At 38.0% G+C, this 26,400-nt stretch overlaps 2 protein-coding genes across 2 annotated transcripts in view; both read left to right on the top strand.

Moving 5' to 3' along the window:
* Positions 1-5,025: 5,025 nt before the first annotated feature.
* On the top strand, positions 5,026-19,650 carry LOC143031577 (uncharacterized). Its single transcript, XM_076195610.1, has 2 exons — positions 5,026-5,131; positions 8,959-19,650. Exon 2 carries the CDS (start codon positions 8,975-8,977, stop codon positions 11,066-11,068), a length of 2,094 nt encoding a protein of 697 aa, XP_076051725.1. The 5' UTR covers positions 5,026-5,131; positions 8,959-8,974; the 3' UTR covers positions 11,069-19,650.
* LOC143030362 (uncharacterized) overlaps positions 19,290-26,400 on the top strand; it is a 40,273-nt gene continuing 33,162 nt past the window's right edge. Inside the window, exons 1-2 of the mRNA XM_076193513.1 lie at positions 19,290-19,346; positions 22,212-22,268. Of these exons, the coding sequence (XP_076049628.1) occupies positions 19,290-19,346; positions 22,212-22,268 (114 nt within the window). The remainder of the gene's footprint in view (positions 19,347-22,211; positions 22,269-26,400) is intronic.

The raw sequence follows: 26,400 nt of genomic DNA, 5'->3' as shown, positions 1-26,400 counted from the left end.
TACATGAAAAAAGGAACAAGGACAGTTTGAATAAGGGTAGCGGACAATTACCCCCTGGAGGGCGGAAGGTCAATGTCAATACACTAATAATTGTGGGGTGACATCAGGTCACAGTCGCCAGGGTCAATGCGTCCACTAATTATGGTAGGGTGACATTACTAAGTATTTCAGCGGCTTTGACCCATCGTTTTTCGCTCATATTTCCGAAATAACCATTCACATCAGTATGATATATTAGCACAGCCTAATTCACACCCTGCGCTAATTTTTGGCGTTATAGTGCATTCACAAGTGTATTTAATTACGGCGTTTACTCTTGATGTTAAGTGTGTCGCAGCCGACACCCGTGAAGTAAATCGAACAGGTGAAGTCGTGACGTCATCACAAACTACCTCGTGTATCCCAACTTCACTTGTTCGATTTACTTCACGGGTGTCGGCTACGACACACATAATATCAAGAGTAAACGCCGTAATTAAATACACTTGTGAATGCACCATAACGTCAACAACTAGCGCAGGGTATGAATTAGGCTGTGCTAATATACCATGCTGATGTGAATTATTATTTTGGAAAAATGAGCGAAAAACGATGGGTCAAAGCCGCTGAAATACTTAGTAGGTCATAGTCACTGGGTTACATTTTATCCTGATATTATCTTACTAATTTCTTGACAAATAAAATGATCAAGTTTATATAAGCCTTTGTGTAGGTTGGTATTTTGATCACTGGTTGTATGAACCAAACTACACTCTATTAATTTTTTTGCTATTATGTTGTTGGTATAATATATTGTTCTGCTTCGTTAGTTTTTTTTTCCAAGTGGTCTACTTTGCATATATATATATATATACACACACATATATATATATATATATATATATATATATATATATATATATATATATAAAGAAGAAAACTCTAAAGTACAACTGATTATATATTATCAAAATAAAAAGACATCTCAACTGCTACTAAAGAACAATATAAGAGAAAGTAAAAGTGACCTTCAGAGAACTCACGTCATATATAGGTACACATATAAACTTGGGAACTGTGCATCCCAACCTTCAAACTATATTGGCATGACAACAATGAAGCTCTCACGCCGGTTAGCACACCACCTCTCTTCAGGAGCTCCCAGAAACCACCATCACTCTGCTCACAAAAGAAATTTAAATAAAGAAACTCTAATAGAAAACACAGAAGTGCTGGCAACAAATCAAGACCATAGAAGGCTACCTATCCTTGAGGCTCTCTTTATTAAAGAAACATCTCCCAATCTTAATATACAAACTAGGGATTTAGAAGCCCTCCCTAGCGTAAGGAGATCTAAGCCCACTGAAAGAAGGCACAATACTGATGACGTCACACAACAGCCGACCAATGAGGAAGTAGAATAGCTTGGGAGTCCCAGTCCAGCCCACTAGCCAATCAGAAGCCCCAAAATGTAATATCAGACCACCACCAACAATATATAAACACAATCATTCAATCAGATATTCACAGTCTAGCCACTGATGAAGCACTAAGTAGTGTGAAAACGCGTTCTGGCCAGTTTTTCACTTTGGTAAAGCCATGCCCAAAGTAACTGACAAAACAATGTCATATGGTGACATTATAAGACAACTTCCCGTGGAAGGGAAAAAGATTCTCAGAGAAAGAGAAAAGGCAGATAAAAAACTCTGCAATAATAATCTTGCCATTAAGTTTAACCATACATGCTTGAGAGAAAATCTCCTGCCCATATATACAATGAATATATATATATATATATATATATATATATATATATATATATATATAACAGCGCATCCTTTCCTACCCACACTGCCTCGAGTGTCGCGCCGGGCAGTACCCACTCACTCCACCTGCAAAAGAGACACATCCTCGGAGTAAGTAATTGATGAGACTATGTGAAGACGGCAAACTGTCTGAAAACTAAATGGAAGACCCAACTGTCGGCTATTACAAATCATTTTGATGAGTTGGTGTGAAGAAGTTCGTGTTTGGAGTGCTTGGGACATCGACGCAGTGTTCATTCAGTGAACGGCAAAGTGTGAAATTGCAAGGACCCAGCCGCCGACCATTGCCAACCAACCACGCGTTGATGATTCAACGTGGTCGGGCCCGTATGCAATCCTGGACAAAGGATTGTCTATCATCGTGTATCTTCAATATCCCATTCGTCTGAGAGTGTTTCCCTATCAAAGGTCGACGTTACAAACTTAATACAGCACTACTGGAAATGTGTTACAATAAGTATTTATATTAATTTAGCTTTGGGTATTAGAGTGCGCAGGTCAGTTAGGAAGGCCGTCGCTAACCATCCGTACGCACATTATCTTGGATTCATCATTTCTTACGAATTTACTAAGAAAATTAGTGTTTGTGGGAAAATTTCCCAATTGATTATGTTGTTCAAATGTTTGAATTGTGGAGACTTCTTAAAATAAAATAAATGTCAAATGATAGATTAGACTCGTGAGTTTGAGTTTGTCACCCCTTCCCCCTTTTCCTGGGAAACACATTCCTCTGATCTTTCGCTAAAATGCGTGCTTGCAGTGGAAAGGGCAAGCGGTCCCGAATTGTTCCCGAGGTTCCTGGACTTTGGCTCCCAACTGCAGCTATCTCCCTTCCCCAGTTTCCCAATGTGTGAGAAATTCTCAAACCAGTCAACCTCCTCCCTTCTTCCACTGTCCAGGGATTTCGGGACACTGATTAGGTGTTAAGACACTAATGGATATATCACACCTCTGATGTCCGCCGCCGTTGTCGAGAGGAGTTGGAAAATCATGAAATTATACCTATACTTACCGGGGATCGAACTCGGGCCTTCCGTGTTCCGAGGCAGGAACGTTACTCACTCTTCCACGCAGGCCCTAAATAACTAAATTTCCTCGATCAGATCAATTGACACTATATATCTTCGTTAAGAAAACAAAATAGTTTGGCATACTGATTTTACGGCGACAAAAATTCTGGAGGTGGGCGGTACTGCCGATTAATCGGAGCGTGATAACTTCGAGAGCATTAATATTTAGCATTATTTTTACCAATCGAGTATAATTTCAAATAAAGTCTAGCATATTCCCGCTTGGAAATTCTGGTAACCTTGGTCATGTGAATATGAGAAAAATGAAGTAAACGTTATGTAGGATTAATTTTTTCAAGAATCAAGACAGGCTTTAGGAATACGAAATATTTTTTTGCATTTCACGAGAATCTGTTCTTGTTACTAAAATGCAATTTTTTATTATATTTATTTTGCGCTCAAGATCAACATTGTAAATGTGGCTGCCGTTTCGTAGAATTTTGTACCAAAACGTAGAAAAATGTTGACAACATCAAAAGTGACAAAATGTTCACATTGAATAAGAATCAGACAAGTAACAATGGTCTCAAACTGTCCGGAAATAGATTCAATTTGGAAGTAGGTAGAAACAACTTTGCCAACCGTGTAATTAATGAATGGAATAAACTTCCTGCACAGGTAGTGCAATGTAGTTCAGTTCGAAGTTTTAAGAATCATTTAGATAAACACCTAAGCAAGATGCTGTAATGATTAAAATCTATTTTATATTTTTTGTTTTTGTTTTATCATTTGTCTGTCTGATTTTCATTTATTATTAGTTATAAATATATGTCTATTATTATTTACTATTTACCTGTTTATATATTATTTAACTATACCTATGCATTTATTTATGTATTCAATTTGTTATTTACATTATTATAGTCTTTATTTATTATTTCATTATGATTTTTTTTCGCATCCGACCTAGATATGGACCAAAAGGTCTCCTGTCGGCATGCTCCGTCTCTGTAATCCTTTGTAAATAGCGGCATGTGGCAACTACGCGAGGAAATTTTTTCTACATATTAGCGGGCTGTTCAAAACATTTAAAAAATCAAGCTGTTTAAAAATCATATAACTAGTTATCAAATAATAAATGGTACATCGAAATATATGACTTTTATTGGTAATTATGTTACTTGTAAAATATTGTACCCCAAAAGATTCGGTTTTACGGCGTAGAAAAAAATCTACGCTAAATTTTCTGCTTTCTTTTTGCGATAATAATATTTAAAAAAAAATGCATTTCACTATGTTAGGGCATGAGGGCCTTATATATATTCAAGAATATATATATATATTATATATATATATATATATATATATATATATATATATATATATATATATATATATATATACATATATATATATATATATATATATTATATATATATATATATATACATATATATATATATATATATATATATATATATATATATATATATATATATATATATATATATATATATAAACTAGAACCAACATTTTGTCGAAGTTTGACAAGTATATCTTGCTATGAAAGCTGGCACACGTCCTAGGAAAAAGTATGCCCCGGTATGGCAACACTACCATTCTACACGGCAGTGAAAAAAACGCGGCAATGCTGATATTTGCCATTTAAACAAAGGCGAAATACTGATCTTCAATGAAACACAACAAAACTACCGTCGTGTATTTGAGCACTATATTCCGAAGCAAGTAACAATATTGAATTGAGCACCTTCAACAGAAACACCAACTGTATGATATACATTCTTCCAGTAAATTCGCCTATAGTAAAAATATAATTATAAATGATAAAAATCCACTACAGACCGAAGTTGTAAGGATTGAGATCTTGCTGTGATTTTGTGCATGGTTAGACGTGTCTGGCCTAAATGCCTCAGTAATCACCACATATATATCATATTAACAGTTCCGTAGAGAGTTTGAAGTGAGCAATGAGCAACACTCCCATGGTTGATATTGATATTGTTAGTACATATAATTATAAGTGCAAAAACATTTTTTTTTTTTTTTTTTTTTTTTTTTTTTTTTTTTTGCATTGAAAGCTACACAATATAGCATAAGAAAATCAAATAATTTTGTAAAATATAATACATCAATTTGATGAATATTTTTCTTGGCGATTTCTGACAGATAATGTAGCTGAAAGCTATGTACAAACTAAGTTACCTATGAAGTCATGTCGAGTCCTTTAGACACCATCATTGTTTTGATAGATTTGGAGGTTGATGACGATGCCCCTGATGACCTCTAGAATTACAGGTACTGCATTACTAAGTGTAGGTTAGGTTAGAATAGACAGATTGATCATACTTTAATTTCTTTGACCTCCACATCAATAATAAAAAAAAAAAAAACTCAAGTAGTCAAAGTTTCACCATGGTCTTTATTTATTTATTTATTTATTTTATTTATTTATTATTTTTTTTTTATCACATGTTGGACTCGTGATCAACAACTTTTTTCCTCCTGAGAGCTCAGCGCTCATATATGACCGATGTATGGGTAATGTTGTGACCTTATATGCACACACACCAGGGCTGAAGTAATTTCAGTATTGCTGTGCTGCAGGTTGTTACTTCAACTTGTGAGCAGGGAGTTGGGTGTGTGTGTGTGTTTGTGTAGTTTTTAGCAACTTTTCTGTTATTGATATCTGCCAAAAATACATTTATTATGTTGATATATAATAATTTACAATATTGTTATTTGATTTTCTATTGCTATATCGTGTAGGTGTGCACCTCCAAAATTTAGCAGTCTGTTTCTTCCTATGGAATGGTTATACTAGATTAAGTTAGGTTAGGAGCTATTGGACCATGCAAGTTTTATGTTAAATATCTATGTTTGCATGATTACTGAATTTTATTAATTTCATTTACAGCAATAAATGCATTAATGCTGTATCATATATTTTATTATATATCTAGAATCTCATCTATAAACATACAGAAACCTTATTTAATTAACTACATTTCTTTTTTTTTTTTTTTTTTTGACCGATTCTGTCATCCATTGACAGTTCATGGCATTGTAGGTAGGGGAAGACTACTGACCATAGTTCCCAAGAAAATTATTACTTAAATTTTTATTTATATATATATATATATATGTATATATATATATATATATATATATATATATATATATATATATATATACAAAAGGAACCACAGTATAGCCATGGGGTCGTACTACTTAACCCGATAACTGCACAATAGGGTTTTGTTGGTCATACTCTTGGTGTGCAATTGTTTGGAGATTGCATGAAAGACTATAGGAAAACCAAATATTGCTTAATTATTTGCTTTAGTTTAGGCATAGTAGTGTAGTGAATTTGCACATTTGATCACTTTGAGGATGTGAGTGGTGAGTGGTTTTCATGCATGGGTGAGTGACAGAATGTTTTTACTAATTTTTCACACTTTGTTCTTCATCACTGCTGCTTCAATTATCCATTGTTTCTTCCTTTTTCACATGAATATTTTCATTCAACTGGCACTGCTTGTGTAATAGATTAAGATGAGTGAGTGGAGATGAGGTCTCTAGTGTAGAACACTGTACTGTACATATAATTGTCTATGATATTCTATGGGGAGGATTTTAGTTTCTGTATGCAGGTGTCCTATACTTATAGAGGCTGAACTAAAAGAAGAAATATAGAAAGAAATGAAAAGTACATAAAAAGAAGATTGATGTACAACAAAATGGACTTTGGAAAACTGAAGACATTCTTTCAAAATGCAAATCAGGAAAAATTCTACATGGAAGAGACAAAAGTGGAAGAGAAATGGGAGATCTTGATGGATATCTATAATGAAGGACTGAATAGGTACATGCCAAGACAGAAACAAGAGAGGGTGTACATTAGATGCTGGTGTACCAGAAGATGCAGTGAGGTGAAAGGTAGAAGAGTTAAAGCTTGAAAAAAGGGAGAAAAGATAAAAAAAACATGGAAAATGGCAAATACATATAAACTATAGAAATGATGTGTGTAAAAGTGAGAAGAGAGGAAAAAAGGAACTTGAAAAAGACATTATAGAAATGTGAGTGGTAAACTTGAAAATAAACAGGAAATGGTGAAACTATGCCAAGGAAATACAGAATACACAGAAGATCTAGAAATGGCCGAAGTCATGAATAATCACTTCAAGTTGGTTTTCACTAGAGAGAAGGTACAGTATTGGGACGAAGGAAGTGAAGTGTAATCTACCCCCATGAGCGAAATGATAACACAAAAATAAATAATGGAGCAATTAACAAACCTTGATGTTAGGAAATTGCATGGCCCGGACAGAATTGAAAAGTGTACACTAAAAGAATGCAAAAAAGAACTAATGGACAAAATATATAGCATAATAAGTTGCTCACTTAAAAAAGGAAAATAGCAAAAGACTGGAAAATGCCAACATTGTACCAATATATAAAGTAGTAAACAAGGAAGAACCAACTAATTACAGACCAGTCTCACAAACATGCACTGTAGCCAAAACTTGTGAGAAAATTATCAAGGATAGATGGGTAAAGCACCTACATGAAAATAACATAATAAACCCAAGGCAATTTGGGCACAGACAGGGAAGATTGTGTACCACAAATTGAATTAATTTTTACTCAAGACTGATGGATATAATACGAGAAAGGGATGGCTGGGTTGATTGTGCTTTCTTGGACTTACAAAAAGCCTTTGACAAGGTACCACACAAAAAATTATTAGAAATAATTGGAAAACATAGGAGGGATACAAGGTAACCTACTCAACTGGATGGAGAATTTCCTGAATGGTAGAAAGATGAGAGTAGTACGCAGGGAAAGATATTCAGGTTGGAAGGTGATTAGTTGAGTTCCACAAGGATCTGTATTGACTCCAATAATGTTTGCTATCTATGTGAATGACATGGATGATGTGGAATGTTACATGAACTTCTTTGCAGACAATGCTAAATTGTTGAAGAAAGTAAAAACTTAAATGGATTGCAAATCACTACAGGGAGACCTGAACAAGGTTTGGAAATGGAATCAGAAATGGGAAGTGGGCTTCAACATTGAGAAGTGTAGCATAATGGAGTGTGGAAAAGTAAAAAATAGAATATCAGGGCAGTATGAAATTGGAAATTAGGAGGTAAAGAAGGTGGGATCTGAAAAAGATGTGGGAGTAATTATCTCAAATAACATGTCCTGATAAACAAATAAAATTGTCAGAGAATCCTATAACTTCCTGTGATCAATAAAAGTGGCATTTACCTATTTGGACAAAGAAATGACTAAGAAAAATATTAGTCACACTAATAAGACAACATTATGGTCACCCAGTACCAAAAAGAATATAAAGAAAATTGAATGAATCCAGAAAGCAACCACAAAAATGGCTCCAGCACTCTCAAATTTGTCATGTGAAGAGAGACTGGCTAAATTGGAATTACCAACTTTGGAACAAAGAGAGGCAACCTACTGACCTTCTATAGAATCATGAAGGGTGCAGAAATACTCGATAGAGAGGACTTGTTAAATTGGAACAAGAGAAACACAAGAGGACATGGAAAGAAAGTAACAAATGATAGTTATAGAAGAGATCTGAAGAAGAACAGTTTTCCACACAGAATGTGGAACAAACTGGATGAAACATGTGGAACAAACTGGATGAAACATGTGAAACAAACTGGATGAAACAATAGTGTGTGCTAAAACCTTACACGAATTTAAGACCAAATTAGACACTACGAGATACAAAGGCAGGACACCACGAGTGTAGCTCCCCTTCCCATAAAATAGAACTAGGTAAATACAGACAATAAACATTATTGGTGCAAGCATTGAACCTTGTGGAATTCGACTCATTACTGCTCCTGTCCATCTTGATATCTTATCCTTTACAGCTGTCCTCGTGTATCTTCCCTTCAAAAATGTTTTCATCTATTTGAGTAGTTTGCCTCTCAGTCCTCCAATATGCTCCAATTTCCATGCAAGTTAATTTTGTGGTACTTCATCATATTACTGTTTGGCAGTGAGGTTGTCATGAATATAAAGATATAGAATATAGATATTTTGTATACAATACAAGCCATTACATGTCTTTCACCTCTTCCTTTCAGACTGACAAGAGATAAAATGGATGGTACAGTGTCCAAGTTAGTGAGTGATGACCTAAATGAATGGAGAGGAGATAATAAGAGCTTTCCAGAGCAGACCCACAAGACAGATGCCCCTCCTGCAGATATCAAATTAGAACTATTTCAGTCTGATACCTGTAAAGGTTATTCTGCTCAGCAGGACAGCCTCACTCTAGAAAACACTGATATGACTTTCACAGAGGAAAAAATATTATTTTGTGATATTTGCCATTTGACATTCACTACAATAGATGAGTTTGAGTGCCATGGTAAGGTCTGTGTTCAGAAAGGTTCCCAAAGAGATCAGTCTTTTAACTCCACCCTTTCAGACAGCACTGGTGTGATGGATGACCATTGCTGTAAAGAAAAGGAAATGCAATATAATTGTCCTCAATGTAATATGTCCTTTTATCAAAAAGAAGATCTCCAAGACCACATTAAGAAGACACACACAGAAGACAAACCCCACAAATGCTCATACTGTCAGGCAGCCTTTTCCCAGGCTGGACACCTCAAGGTGCACACACGTGTTCATACAGGGGAGAAGCCGTACCAGTGTTCCTTGTGCGTTGCTTCTTTCAAAACATCAGGACAGTTGAAGTCACACATGCAAACTCATACAGGCGAGAGACCACACGAATGCAGCTTTTGTGGCGCTGCTTTCTCTCAGAGAACTGGCTTGCAATACCATATACGGAATAAGCACACAGGCGAGAGGCCCTATAAATGTGAGCAATGCGATTCTACTTTCTTACAATCGGCTCACTTGAAGTCACACATGCAAACTCATACAGGTGACAGACCACACCAGTGTGGGCTTTGTGGGGCTGCTTTCTCAAGAACAAGCAGCTTGGTGAACCACGTACAGACCCACACAGGAGAGGACCCATTTAAGTGTGAGCAATGTGATTGTACTTTCTCAAGATCAGCTCACTTGAAGTCACACATGGAAACTCATACCATTGAGAAACCAATTAAGTGTGGGCTTTGTGGTGCTGGTTTCTCTAACACAAAAAGCTTGAGCAACCACAAAAGGAAACACAAAGGTGAGGAACTATATCAGTGCACTGAAGACAAACCCCACAAATGCACATTCTGTCATGCAGCCTTTTCCCGGTCCGGACGCCTCAAGGCGCACATACGTGTTCATACAGGTGAGAAGCCGTACAAGTGTTCTTTGTGTATTGCTTCTTTCAAAGAATCAGGAGCGTTGAAGTTACACATCCGAACACACACGGGCGAGAAGCCGCACAAGTGCAGCTTTTGTGGCGCTGCTTTCTCTCAGGCAAGTAGCTTGCAATGCCACATACGCAAGCACACAGGCGAGAGGCCCTACAAATGTGAGCATTGTGAGTCTACTTTCTCACAATTAGGTACCTTGAAGACACACATGCATACTCATACAGGTGAGAAACCGCACAAGTGCAGCCTTTGCGGTGCTGCTTTCTCTAAAAGAACGAGCTTGCAATACCATATACGCAAGCACACAGGCGAGAGGCCCTATAAATGTGAGCAATGCGATTCTGCTTTCTCACGATCGGATAACTTGAAGTCACACATGCAAACTCATACAACTGAGAAAGCACACAAGTGTGGGGTTTGTGGGGCTGCTTTCTCAAATAAAGGAAGCTTGAACAACCACATGAGGACTCACACAGGCGAGAAGCCCTACAAATGTGAGCAATGCGATTCTACTTTTTCACACGCGGCCAACTTGAAGTCACACATGCAAATTCATACAGGTGACAAACCGCATAAGTGTGGGCTTTGTGGGGCTGGGTTCTCGAATACGGGCAAATTAAACATTCACATACGGAGGCACACAGGCGAGAAGCCGTATAAATGTGAACACTGTGGTGCTGCTTTCTCCGAAACAGGCAGTCTGCGCAATCATATCAGGGTACACACAGGCGAGAAGCCGTATAGATGCGAGCAGTGTGGTTCTGCTTTCTCGGAAGCAGGCAGTCTACGCAGGCATTTCAGGGTACACACGGGAGAAAAGCCGCATAAGTGTACTGCTTGTGTTGCTGCTTTCTCCCGTGCTTATGCTTTAAAGAAACACTTGGAAACACACTCACAGATTATCTTGTAATGTTGCAAATTGTCTCCTGGAATAACTTGGTGGATTTTTGTCAATGTCTTTATGGAAATAATGCATCAGCATTTTCCCACCCTTCAAAATAAGTTCCAGTATCTGTCATATATCCTTGAGTAATAATTGATCCCTTGTGGTGAAGAAATCTGGAATTTTTCAAACGCATTGTGTAAAAGTTGGCGCTAGTTTTTCAGACCTATTGTAATGGAACTGCAGTGGTACAGTAATACTGCTGTTAACCTATAGTCACCCTTATTTTTTTACAAGCTGTCTTACCATGTATACAGCCTTATATTATAGTCTATCATTACATTTCTCAGCTGTTTTGCTGAATGAAAAATTATAACGTAGGTGTTCTCTGTGAATGTCTTTGTATCAAAGTCGACAGTTTGAGGACTGATTTTTTTTTTTTAATGAACTGGGTATTTTTTTATCTAATGTAAAATGTATATCATACCAATAATTGTCATACCATGTGTGTTTCATGTGATTATTGAAATACTACTAGTAATCTATCAATATTTGTAGCAAAGTCAACAAATTGAGGATTCTGATATAGTATTTTTGTCTTCAACTTTATACTAAGTGTTTGTTCATTGTTAAGTGGCTGTTCTATTCATACATGTATTGGGCGGTGTAAGAGGTAAATGCAAGGGTAATGGGTCGGGGATTGGAGATGGTTAAAGAAAAATGGGAGATAATCCAGTTGTTGTTTTCTGTCAACACTGAGCTTGTAGCAGGATCAGAGGAGGGATTAAGGAAGTGATGGAGCTTGAAAAGGTGTGTGAAAAAAGTTGAAGATAAATGTGGGTAAAAGGTGATGAAATACAGAAGGGTAGAGGATGGCAGCAAATTGGAAGTATTAAGGGAGAGAGACTGGAGGAAGTAGATAGCTTTAGATAGTTGGGTGTGAATGCGACAGGAAAGGGAGGAGTGGAGTTGAAGTTAGAATGTAGATTGAGAGAAGCAAGTAACTGCCTCAGGGGATTAACCCCGTGAATACGATGATGCCTGTGTAGACATCAGGAGATGTGAGTATATGAGGATGCCAACATCTGCTTCTTGATTATACTTATTTTGGGTCACATGAAGAATTGTCACCCCAGAACACCCACATGGATAATTGTCACCCCATGAAATCCCACCTGAAGAATTCCCAGTACGCCGAATATCAACAGTGGAGTAAAGATTAGGTTAGGTTATGTTAGGTTACATTATGGTAGGGTAGGCTAGTTTAGGTTAGGTTATGGGGGTTATGCTTATTGTCATCAATTTATACAACCAAAGAATTGTAAGCCCAGGATGACCCACATGAAGATTTGTCACCCTAGGATGGCCCACATGAAGAATTGTCACCCTGATGGAGTCTGGGGTGACGATTCTTCATGTGATCCCTTATTTTGTAGTTGTAGCTGAATGACCCTCTTATTCTGTGAACAGGCTTGATCACTCTTTCACTGGTTACAAGCATTCTGGATGAAAGAGAATGAGTATAACAGCTGTGACTTTATATTTTATAATGCACATATTGTGATGCATCATCATATGTCAGCCAGATAATGCACACCCGAATACTTGACTCATATTGAAGAGGTTAAAAGGTGTAATGAAAAATAGACATTTGGGAATGGATGCTAAGAAGAGATTGTATGAAGGGGTGATTGTGCCAACAGCACTGTATGGGGCAGAAACATGGAACACAAGAGAGGAAGAGTTTAAGTGTGTTTGAGATGAAATGCCTGAGAAGTATGGTAAGGGTTACTAGGCTGGATAGAGTGAGAAATGAGGAGAGTGGGGGTTGGAAAGGGAGTTGTTGTCGTTGTTCCCTGGACTGTCCGAGCAGTCCCATCTCCACAAGGAATGCCATGGCCAGAATGGGTTTTTTCACAAATCCTTTATAGAGTGTATGTTGTGTTGTTTGCATGCATGACTGTGTATAATGCAGTCTTCCATTATGTGTTACATCCTGGGCAGTTGTCCACAATCCGGTCATCCAGCCTCTTCTGGTAGCTTAGAAGGGCAGGGTGGTGGCCACACCGCAGTCTGGCCAGATGGACTCTCTTCTTTCGTAGGAGAGAGGATTCAGAGGGATGGATATCAGGGTGTCTGGCATGCAACAATGTGTTGTCTTTTATTGTGTTAATGGAGCATTGAGTGATATGATTATGATTATGTTTCCGGAGGCTGGTATTTGGTGGTTGTGGAGGAAGAGAAGAGAGTATTTGTGTGTGATATATATATATATTTTTTTTTTTTGTGCGTGTGGGTGTTCTGCTATGTAGTGTAGCGGGTGTGCTGTGTTTGTGGAGGCTGGAGCAAGTGTTTGTGTGCCTCTCATGTCAAAGTGATCCTTGACTTTGAGGATTTTTGTTTCATAATGTAGATGGTCTGTAGGTGTTGTATTTGTGCAGCCTGCAATTGTTTTTGGGGTTTTGTTTTGTATGGTCTGAAGGGTGTTCAGGTGCATCTCACTGAGATTAGGTGCCCATGCAGGACTTGCATAATTCATCACTGAGTGTATGCATTGTTTGTATATTGTAGTATTAGTTTCTTTGTTTTGTCTAGATGTTGTTTCAGTGATTGATTTAAGTGTGTTAAGTCTAGGGAAGTGCATTTATTTTTTATGTTTGTGATGTGTTCTTTGAATGACAGGGATGTATCATATGTTACACCAAGAATTTTTGCTGTGTGTGTGTGTGTGTATGGCATTAGAGTATTGTTGATATAGAGATAAGGTATGCATTTGTGTTCTTTTGTCCAGTTGGTGAGAAGTGCTGCTGTAGATTTGGCTGGGGCTATTTTGAGTCTGTAATGAACCATGTGTCGAGTGTATCAAGGTATGGCAGCATCTTTGTCATGTGACCGCTCCCCAATCCCAAGAGTTGAGGGCTAAACTACAGCAAACATCCCTGGCCACCGGCTCTACACAGGTGGTACCTATCCCCAGGAGGGGCTTTGGTTGCCTGGGCAAGTGCCACAATCCTTTTACATGGAAAGGGAGTTGGGAGATAGGGTTGATGAAAGAGTATTGGGATGGTTTGGACACATGGAAAGAATGAGTGAAGAAAGAATAGCAAAAGAGGTGTGGAAGCCAGAGGTAGAGGGAGTGAACTTGAGGGGGCGACCAAGGATAAGCTGGATGGTTGGTTTGAAAGGGGCATTGGGAAAGAGGGGAATGTCTGTTGAGGAAGGGCAGGAGAAGACAGAAGATAGGGGTTTTAGGAGAGTGGTTGTGTATGGATGATGCTGTGATGCATGAAAGGGAGGAGTGGGTGGGTGGGGGGTGGGGGGTAGGGGTTGAGGGAACAGGTAGGAATGATATTTTGACACAACCCAGAGGGAGGGATTTCTCCCCCTCTCTTTCTTTTTCTGCATTAATGATCAGAGAGGAGTGGTCACCAATTAAATGAAGTGGCCTTGCTGTGGATGTGCTGTGTCTTGCTACATAACCTGTGACCCAGGGCAGTGGGCAAGATGCAAGGATGACCTGTCATCCAGGAGGAGCCAAGAAAAGAGAGAGGAAAATATGGTGAATGGGAATGGAGTATGTGGTGATGAAATGGGTGGGAGTGGATTAATACCATTAGCTTTGACTACCTCCCTTGTAAGAGGGAAAATCCCCTTGGTATATGTATGTATGTTTGTTACAATTATTATAATGTGTGTGTTCTGTATGAACATACTCTCTAAAATAAGATAATATCAGTACCATATATTTTTCTTTTGTTTTTACTGGCCTTTTTCTCATGAATAGTGTGATGTACTAGTAGATGGTGCTGGTGATGCAAAACAGCATTTTCTTAGTAGAGTACAATGACTACAACAATCATTTCAAGTATCATTTATAGGTGAACAGCAGAAATAGGCTGTATATTTGGTAAGATTGTTGATATAAAGAAACAGGTTTTCAGTACAGTAAATCTGGCAAGCCTACATAGCTCTGAGTGCAGAAGGTTTGAGTTATAGGGGCCTGGAGTGAACCCAAAACACTAACTGAAAACCTGTGCTTTCAGTGCAATGAAGACTTGATTTTAGACCAATAATCTATGATATTTTCTTCATTATATTTATAGCAATCTGTCACTTAACTGTTTATTTTTGACTCATTCCAATCATGGATTTTATCCCTTTGAAAATGGGACATATGAGTTGATGAACTAAATTCAAATTTAAAAAGTAAAATATTTGACTATTACTCAATGATATATGGTACAAAGTATTTTTGTATGAACTTGTAAAAAGCAAATAGGATTAAAAGGTATAGTAATGTATTCTAAGGCATCGGAAAGATGGATTAAATGTTTTTTTCTGCTGTATTATGCAAAGTTGACCCAAGCTAGCTAAGGGTATGATACTGTTTGCTCTAGGATTACTAATCAGACTGAGGATGTATGTTCACACCATGATTCATAATGGCAAGATTTAGGTTCACCTGTTGTACACTGCCTGTATTTTTTTTTCTCTCATCCATTTTTATTCACTGGTGAATATGATGGTTCTCATACCATATAGTTATACTTAAAACATGCTTGTTAGCATGTTATGCTTTTCTTTGATAGTCATCTGTTTATTCCAAAGTGCAATTCCGTTTGAAACTCCTCATTAGCTACATCTGAAGAGCTAATCTTGTAGTCTCTTGAAGCCTTGGAGAATGTTGGTGTACTGAGGGAATGGTATAATGTATTTTGTTTAGGGAATTTAATTCAGCTGAATAAAACAACAACAGCAAAAGAGTCGATCAAGATGGGCTTAATCCTTTTTGATGTGCAGGAAAGTAAATGTTAACTTCTGCAGGTATTCTGCACCTGTCATGAATCCAGTTTTGAAATCCTGCAACTCTCTTCTCCTCATCTCCCTACTTAGAGGATAGCAGTTTCTTGGGGTGAGGCTTAATTAAGAGTCAGGACATCTGGAAGCTGAAGACCAACTCCTGACCCACAGTCTCAAATTGGTGTTACCTGGAAGCTACTCCATCAGGGAGGGTAGTGACTCAGACTGACAATATATCCAGTCTTTAATGAGCTCCTTTCCCAGTATTTAACAAGAGCTTGATTCTTGACACTCAAAACTCCTCTGGCAATGGTGCATGATGGAGAAAGCATTAGAAGGCGATCTCTTAAAGCCCTAGTCACAACCCACACAAGTGGTGTTGCTGGCTTGGAGGTCATTCTGTAATGGGACAAAGGGCACTACAATCTGGTACCAGCCTGTGCAGTTGAGTAGCCCTCTTTAGGATCTATTCTCTTTACCCTATGTGTAGTAGGGATTAGAAAAGGTGCCTCAAATTAGGTCCCCTTTTGATCATTTAATTGACTAAAATTAAGGGTGCCTATGTTTGAGGCACTTCATTTTTGATACTCCTTTGTCCTTCACCCTACACATCACAGATCTGACACTGAGAAACTATAAGAAAACTACATACATATACCAAAGGCTTTTCCCCCTTTACAAAGGAGGTAGCCAAAAAACAAAGGCATAAAATCCATTCTCACCCATTCCATCCCCACATACTCCACTCCCATTCACCCCATTCCTCCCTCCTTATCTTGGCTCCTCCTGGATTACTGGTCATCCCTGCATCTTGCCCACTGCCCTGGGTCAGAGGCAGTGCAGCTAGAATCAGCACATCCACAACAAGGCCACTTCATTTACTTGGTGACCCATCTCTGTCCCTTCTTGCAGAAAAAGAGAAGATGGGAAGAAATCCCTTTGGGCTGTGTAAATTTATTATTCATACATACTCCCTCATCCCCCATCCACCCACTCCTTTCCATGCATCACAACATCATCCATTACAACCATACTCCATTCACCCCTATCTTCTGTCTTCTCCCATCTTTCCTCAACAGACATGCCCCTCTTTCCCAATGCCTCTGTTACCCTATCCATCCATCTCACCCTAGGTCGCCCCCTCATGTTCACTCCTTCCACACCTGTTTTACTAATCTTCACTCATTCTTTCCATGTGTCCAAACCATCCCAATACTTTTTCATCAACCCTATCTCCCAATTTCCTTTCAACCCCCGTTCTCCTCACCTCGTTTCTCACTCTATCCAGCCTAGTAACCCCTATCATACTTCTCAGGCACCTCATCTCAAACACATTCAAACTCCTCTTTTATGTTCCATGTTTCTGTCTCATACAATGCTGTCAGCACAATCACTCCTTCATACAATCTCCTCTTAGCATCCATTCCAAATGTATTTTTCTCATTACACTTTTTAATCCCCAAAGGCATTTACTTGCTTCTCAATCAACATTCTACCTCCACCTCCACTCATCCCATTTCCGCTACATTCGCACCCAAGTATCTAAAACTATTCACTTCCTCTAGTCTCACCCCCTTAATACCCACTTCCAGTTTGCTGTCATATTCTCCCCTTGTACATCACGTCACCTTACTTTTACCCACATTTATCTTCAACTTCCTTCTTTTGCACACCTTCCCAAACTCTGTCACTATCTTAATCCTTCCTCTGATTCTACTACAAGCGCAGTGTCGTCAGCAAACAACAACTGGCTCACCTCCCACTTTTCTCCAATTTCTTTAACCATCTCCAATCCCCGACCCATTCCCCTTGCATTAACCTCTCGCACACTTCATGTATAAATTTAAGTCAAGACGACATAACACACCTCTAGCGAAGTCCCACCTTTACCTCAAACCACTCTCTCCATTTCTGATTCTAACACAAGCTCTACTACTCGTTAAAACTCTTGACTATTCTTAACAGCTATCCTCCTATCCCATATATCTGTAATTCCTCCCAAAGTGCCTTCCTGTCTACCCTGTCATAAACCTTTTCCAAATCCATCAAGGCCCCAAAACATCCTTACCATTTCCTAAAGTTTTCTCACCACAAAAATCTAATCCACGGAACCCCTACCTGCCCTATACCAACACTGTTCCTCACCAATTACTCCCTCTGTTCCTCTCCTAATCTTCTAAAATCATCAGCACAGGCTTCAGACAACAAAGAAATTTCAATTACTGTACCACGCAATACACCACATAAAAAACATACATTCACCAAACAAGCTCTACAAGACGCATGCCATCATCACCTGTTGCCCAGTTAGATCCATAGATGCGACTCAATAACTCACTGTACATTAAGGCAATGCTGTGGATGTATAGGCAATTCTCTCAAAGAATCTCAGTCGATCCTACTTTTCGGTTGGCAGCCCTGTTCACCCTTCCCCTGCTGAGCTGGCTGAGCTGAAACCTCAAGTTTCCTTAAGATATTTTGGTATTTCTTCACTTATGAGTGACTATACGAGTTACACGAATTTCATGTACATCTAGGGATGAAGCAGTCCTTGTTCACCTATTTCAAACCTTTCCATCTCGATAGTGCAAAGAAAGTAATTAAAAGAAGTATAAGATAAGGAATATGATTTTAATGTTTATACAGCATTTTACTTATTATCGCTGTGTCCAGTCATTATGAGGCTGGTTGTAAAATTTAACATGTCTTCTGTGATATAAAATAATCATGAATGACTGTGCTTTCACATATCCCAAAAAGTGACACATAGAGAAAATGAAAGGTTTATATGATTATCTTTTGATACTGGACGGTTGGCGAGAAGCACAGCGTCTTGCTCCCTCCCCTCCTCCACCCCCAATCAATCTCGAGTCAAAATTGAACATGACTTGAGTACATACCGCTCATAGTTTTTCGCATCTCGATTAGTTTGCGGCTTTCATCATCTTGAGACTGAATACGGTTGTACCAACGTATATGGTCAGAAGAGTGACACTCGGATCGGAAATTGAAATATTCAGATATGAAAAAAGTTCGTGAGTTGCATCGTAGCGAACTTTTTTCATATCTAAATATAGTCGCGCAGTGTAGGAATAAATGCGAAAAACATTTGCCATTTACCGGAACCGTTTGATATATTCTTAACGATACTTGTGATGAGGCTTTCGTTGTTTATACACCGTAAACACTCTAGAATAATATACCTAACATATGTAAAGAATAATTAAATTTATCTAGTAATGAATCGCCACAATTGGCATTTTTACTGGCATACTTGGGCCAAGATGAAAAAATATATAATGGTGGAAAAATGATGATGCTTGTGGCATCCAGGAGGCGTAAAGTGAACGTGCTGTAGTATTTAAAAAAGGAGTACACTGCAAAACTATTGAATGTGTCACGTATACTACCCTTGATTTTTGAGTGCCCAAATTTTTCCATAACCAACATGCACACAGGTCTACCACAATATGGCGTGAGATATACCTCCCGTTACCACTACAGCGTGAGGTCTACCATTTTCATACATTTATTTTAGCGATAAACACATATTTTGTACATATCCTAGGAATGACTTAGATAATTGGATTTCTAATTACATTCATATTAAAGGAAGAAATGTAAAATTAAACATGTTACCTTATATTTCCATTCATTTATTATAGCGATACATACATCTAAGAATGACACAAATAGGTTAGTTTAGGTCAGGTCACGTGGACAGGTCACGTTTTTTATGTATATGAGCAGGACACATGTTTGATGGATAAGTGAGATGAGCGTCCCGAGGAAACGCAGGTAACGCAGTAGACCTCAGGCTGCACTTGGGATTTCTAATTACATTCATATTAAAGGAAGAAAGGTAAAATTAAACATGTATAAATAGCGTGATATATCGTGAGACTTGCACAAGGCATCCAGTGTCTGCAGAGGCCCGAACTATGGGGGGGGGGGGGCTCCAAGGCATCCAGTTTCTGCAGAAGCCCAAGCTATGGGGGGGGGGGGTTACAAGGCATCCAGTGTCTGCAGAGAGGACTCTGCAGACACCAGATTCCTTGTACCCCCCCCTCCCCCATAGTTTGGGCCTCTGCAGACACTGGATGCCTTGTGCAAGTCTCACGATATATCACGCTATTTATACATTTCTGTGTGTGTTGTAGAAATACGTTGAGCACGATCAGCCAGAGTACGAAAAGTTCCGAACGAACGGATGTGTACAACCCAAACTTTCACCCCCTAGTCACTTCCATAAGATGACGCCTACGTGGGCGTCATGAGGATTGCAAGTGTGTACGCGAGGATGCCGATATGGGCTTCTTGATTATATTTATTGCAGTCGTGCCTGCGTGAGCCCCATACTCTCTAAACAAACTGGCTTCATCATATTTTCTATGGCTATGGTTATCAAAATTCACGGGTGAAAGCTAATGGTGCCAGACGTACGTGCGATGTGGCCCGTAGTGAAGGGGCATGGCAACAAGGTGACGCTACTATAGGGGAATGATATGATAATTCTGCACATGAAAAAGGTTTTTAAATTTCTGCTATGACCGCTTCCCCTCTTCTTCCCTCTATTCATCCGAAACGTAAACGCGTATGATGTCTGACGTATGAAAGTCAGGTGCGTTCTGATTGGCTGTAATGCAATTGAGTTAATATTAGGGTCCAGAAGTCTCGTGGGAGAAAAAAAATTCGCCAGCCGGCCGGCCCCAGATTTCCCCCAGCTGATATAGAAGAGCCTGAAGAGGAACAGCAGGACTTGGATTGATGGAGTCAGAAGTTCAGAGCCTGAACTATCTATATCTACAATGTCTGAGTCTGATGCTGCCTCTTCCTAGGAACTCCCCCCCCCTCTCCCCCTCTAGGGGATCGCCATGACAGATCAAGGCTCCATTTGCTCCTATCCTTCCTTGCTGCACTCTCTTCTTGCTTTTTCCTTCCAGGCCCATAGACCATGATTAATTTGTGCATTTCTTATTTCATGTCTATGTTTAATCATTCATGACAAGGAAATTTGGAGTGTTTGATCTTTGAAGATTATACTAAGAGTAAATTTTGTAAGGCAGCCATATTGGCCCATATGCAGTATCTACACATGTTGCAGCATCTGTGTCTGATGTCTCTTTGGATAAGGTAGATACGCATATGTGGAGGGATGAATCAAGTACTTACGCCTGTTTTCATATACTTGATATTCAATATATGAACAAATTTGAACGTGTAAAAAAATCATATATATATATATATATATATATATATATATATATATATATATATATATATATATATATATATTTTCTTTTAGATAAAACTTGCTATTAAAAAGAAAAAAAGTTTTTTTTTTCATCACTAATCTCAATACAATGTACACATGACGCCCATCAATGCATGGGAGTAATTTCATAGCAATGAACAAAAAAAAAAAAAAAAAAGGTAATAACCACTGGAAGGAGCCAAAATAATTTTCAACACCCCCTGAACAAACAAAAATCATTTAAAAGCAAATATTTTCGACACAAAATATGGAACTGTTACATCTACGAGTATGCAAAAGATAAGAATATGTGAACCTGCAGTTGTGGAACAGCATGTGTTGGGGGGGGGTGTCACCTTTACATGCAGCCTTTAGTTTAATTTTCTTTATTATTATTTTCAACATTTGTATGCAGAACAAAACTGAGATGGGCTGGGCATGTGGCACGTATGGAGGATCATAGAACTCCAAAAACGATCAGTTATGATGGGTAGAATGCCTGGAGAGAAGAATTATATTTATCATAAACATATACATATCCATCACTATGCAATGAATTAGTCAAAACTTACAAGAATGCTAAAATGGATCTTGTATCATTACTTTTCATTCATTCGACAAACATGTTTGACAAACTGTTTGTCAAACATTCCCACGGTCATACACCACTTCAAACACGTTTGACGAATCGTTTGACATTCACACGGTCAAATGTCACTTCAAACACGTTTGTCAAACGTGTTTGACAAACCGTTTGACTAAACGTGTCGACGTGAAATGTTTGTGTACAAATCGACATGTCGAAGGGAGATATTCACGCATTCACTCACATGGTCAAACGGTTTGTCAAACATTCCCATGGTCAAACATAACTTCAAACACGTTTGACAACCATTCACACGGTCAAACATCACTTCATACACGTTTGCCCGCAAATAATCAACGACGTTGGTATATGAAGGATATCTTTCTACAATGTTTTTTTTTTTCCGTTCAGAGAAGTCACGATATTTCTTTCTTTGTGGTTGAGATGAAGTAGCAGCCAAGTATTGATCGACTTTGACCCCATTATAGTTTTGTTCTTTCTTCAGGCAGTCGAAAAATTCCAAATATTAGGGTGGTGTCCAGCAACCTGTGTCTCAAATGTCCTATGCCATAGTTTTAAGTACTAATTTGTCATTTTTAATAGTTCTGTCATTAAAGAATTTGAACTATTCTTAATAAATACGAAAAGAAATTCTACCTTGTTTTTGTAGTATCCTAAATAAAGGCTATGAAAGTAACAATTTATTATCAAAGGTAAAGTTTGTTAAATCAAGGAACAAAACTATAAGTCAATCAATACTTGGCTGGTACTTCATCTCGACTACAAAGAAAGAAATATCGTGACTCTTCTGAACGGATAAAAACATTGTAGAAAGATATCCTTCATATAGCAACGTCGATGATTATTTGCGGGCAATAGGCCATAACCTAGATTTATAATTTCAAGTAAGCCAATTTATAGTTTAGTTTAAACTAATTTGTCATTTTCAATAGCTGTCATTGAAGAATTTTAACTATTCTTAATAAATACAACGAAAAGAAATTCTTCATCCTAAATAAAGGTTATGAAAGTAATTATTTCATTATCAAAGGTAAAAGTATGCTAATTCAATGATGAAAACACAACCTAGTTAAGTATTTCAAATTGGAATACTTTTATTTTTCGATGAATTGTGTATATCGATGAATTGAGCGTGTCGATGAAATATTGTCGGTGAATTCGCCGGATCCCAAAATATGTATTATTCTTTTTCACTATTTTATATTTCTTATCGTTAAGGGAATTTTCGTGACAAATAGTTTGATCTTTTAATAACAATTGTCGTCAAACTTGCGTAGCATCTAGGTGCAGACTTGCAAATCCAATATGGCCGACTGGCTGACCTCCATGAGGGTTATCAATCACACTGGGCTATTTCTCCTCCGACATCCTCCTACCTCCAACCTCCAACATTTGAATACAACTAGAATATGACTTCGCTTATTACAGAAATCTAGACATCCCTAAGAACAATTCAACACTATGTCGTATCTAGGTTTACACAATCTCTTAGTTCATCCTTCATCTTTGCTAGATGTAACGGAAATATTATTTCAATATTTGAACATTTAAATTTTGTAACCGAAGTCGTTTTTGACTCGAACGAACTCTCAACGGTCGTCGACGCCCAGTGGGATAAGAACATAACGAAGGACCATGTGGCCTACACTAGTCAGTTCCATGTCCATTACCACCTGTCATCCCCGTGCATAAAGTTGTCCAACCGTTTCTTAAAACAAATGAATCTAAATTCGTCCAGTTTAAATCCATTACTGCGAGTCCTGACCTGTTGCCTTGATATGATGACCTTACCTGTGTCGAATCCAAGACAGAGTCCCATAAGGTCATAATCCCGTTGGTAAAAATCCCACGCCAATTAACCTAGGCCTATATTCATTAATAAATTTATCAAATGAAATCATACTTTAACATATAGTGTTTATTAACACTATCAACATCCTGGAATATTATGTGTGGGATTATGAGCAATGGGATAATATTGACTATGGCATTTTGATTCGTGGGATTTTGTTAAATGGTTACAAAATTTTATTTTCAAATCTCCAAACAACAAATTATCTTTCCGTCATATGCTGTTGAATATGTCCTTAGAGACGTCTAGATGTCTTCAACGAGAGTCATATTGTCGTTATTCAAATGGAGGTTGGAGGTGCGAGTACATTTGCTATTGTGTTTGCGAATTTTGATGATTAACATTATATCATCTTGATACTTGGTATCTTTATAATTACTTTTGTCGATTAATTTGCAATATTAGTTTTTTTAAGGAAGAAGGAATCAAATGAAGACATTGTATATAATGTAGATACTTTGCAGTACACGGAATGTGCCAAAAAGAGTGAGTTTGGACAAGAAATATTTACATTTTGGTGGAATTATGTTGTTGTCAGAAATATAATCTATGTGTAACAACTGCTTAATCATACAACTGTGCTCATGCATAGACGACAAAAAGAAAAAGAAAAACACTATTTTTTAGATTCTCACATTGGGATAGACATCATCCACAATGCTCCGCGCTCCATTGGCGTCATTATTTTCGTGACGTCGATAGAAAACGCTATTTTTGTGTGTATATATACATATATATATATATATATATATATATATATATATATATATATATATATATACATACATATATAAAGTTTCCTGATTATCTCCATCGAGTTTTTGGTCCCCAAAATACAGAAATATGTCTTCATCGCCAAAAGTCAAGGAAAAAATTGCCTACGCGCGATGACCATACACTAGGACCGAAAAATCTTCCCGTGCTCTGATGCCGACGTTATGACGTCACGTCGCATCAAAATCCATCATATTTTAACATCTTTCTCTCCACTTGTTTTAAAATTCTCAGAATGTTTCGTTCAATACAATTGTCAAAATTCATCGTCTTTTCTATATTTTTAAAACGTTTCTCTCTACATATGTTTAAGGATTTTCTCAGAATGTTTCGCTCATATGAACACAATTGTCAAAATTCATCGTCTTTTCTATGTTCTTAAAACATTTTTCTCTGCACGACTTTCTCAGAATGTTTCATTCAGTGTTACGTAAGGCCACGTGCTGACCTGAAAATTTCGCTCCCTGATACCATGACAACATCTTGATTTCCCTTTCGCGTCGTCTTAAACTAGGCAAAAACACCGTCTATTTCCATCTTCAAACAAGGCAAAAACACCGTCGATTTCCATCCTCACACTAGGCCAAAATACCGTCGATTTCAATCTTCACACAAGACAAAAATGCCGTCGATTTCCTCCTTCACACAGGGCAAAAATACCGTCGATATCCATCTACACACTAGGCAAAAATACCGTTGATTTCCATGTTCACACTAGGCAGAACTGCCGTCGATTTCCATCTACACACTAGGCAAAAATACCATTGATTTCCATGTTCACACTAGGCAAAACTACCATCGATTTTCATCTTCACATTAGGAAAAATGCCGTCGATTTCTTCCTTCACACTAGGCAAAAATACCGTCGATTACTATCTTCACACTAAGCAAAAATGCCATCGATTTCTATCTTCACACTAGGCAAAATACCGTCGATTTCCATCTACACACTAGGCAAAAATACCGTTGATTTCCATATTCACACTAGGCAAAACTGCCGTCGATTTCCATCTACACACTAGGCAAAAATACCGTTGATTTCCATGTTCACACTAGGCAAAAATACCGTCGATTACTATCTTCACACTAGGCAAAAATGCCGTCGATTTCCATCTTCACACTGGGCAAAATACCGTCGATTTTGGTTTTCTATGTCGATGTCTTCCTTCACATTTGGCAGAAAAATAGTTTATTTTTTGTCTTATTCGCAATGATCATACACAAGGACCGAAAAATCTTCCCGCGCTTTGATGCCGACGTTATGATGTCACGTCGCATATTTTCTATATTTTTAAAATCTTTCCACGTGTTTAAAAAAATTCTCAAAATGATTCGTATAACACAATTCTCAAAATTCATCGTCTCTTCTATATTTTTAAAACGTTTCTCTCTACATGTATTCATGGATTTTCTCAGAATGTTTCGCTCAGTTTTAATAAGAACACAATGGTCAAAATCCATCGTCTTTTCTTCTTGAAACACGGCTTTCTCAGAATGTTTCGTTCAGTGTTACGTAAGGCCATGTGCTGACCTTAAAATTTCGCTCCCTGATACCATGACATCTTGATTTCCTTTTCACGTCGTCTTAAACACCGTCGATTTCCATCTTCAAACTAGGCTAAAACACCATCAATTTCCATCTTCACACTAGGCCGATTTCCATCTTCACACAAGGCAAAAATGCCGTCGATTTCCTCCTTCACACAGGGCAAAAATACCGTCGATTTCCATCTACACACTAGGCAAAAATACCGTCGATCAATATCTTCACACTAGGCAAAACTGCCGTCGATTGTCTCCTTCACACAGGGCAAAAGCCGTCGATTTTCATTTGCACACTAGGCAAGAGTGCCGTCGATTTCCTCCTTCACACTAGGCAAAAATGACATCGATTTCCATCTACACACTAAGCAAAATTATCGTCGATTTTCATGTACACACTAGGCAAAAATGCCGTCGATTTCCATCTTCACACAGGGCAAAATGCCGTCGATTTTGGTTTGTCTTCCTTCATGGTATGTTTGGTACTACTGAAAGGGATCACATACTGATTTTTCTTTTTTTTTAAACAC

The sequence above is a fragment of the Oratosquilla oratoria genome, chromosome 12, assembly GCF_046742065.1.
Source record: "Oratosquilla oratoria isolate Oo_2021 chromosome 12, ASM4674206v1, whole genome shotgun sequence".
Classification (NCBI taxonomy): domain Eukaryota; kingdom Metazoa; phylum Arthropoda; class Malacostraca; order Stomatopoda; family Squillidae; genus Oratosquilla; species Oratosquilla oratoria.
This window is presented reverse-complemented; position numbering and strand designations above follow the sequence as displayed.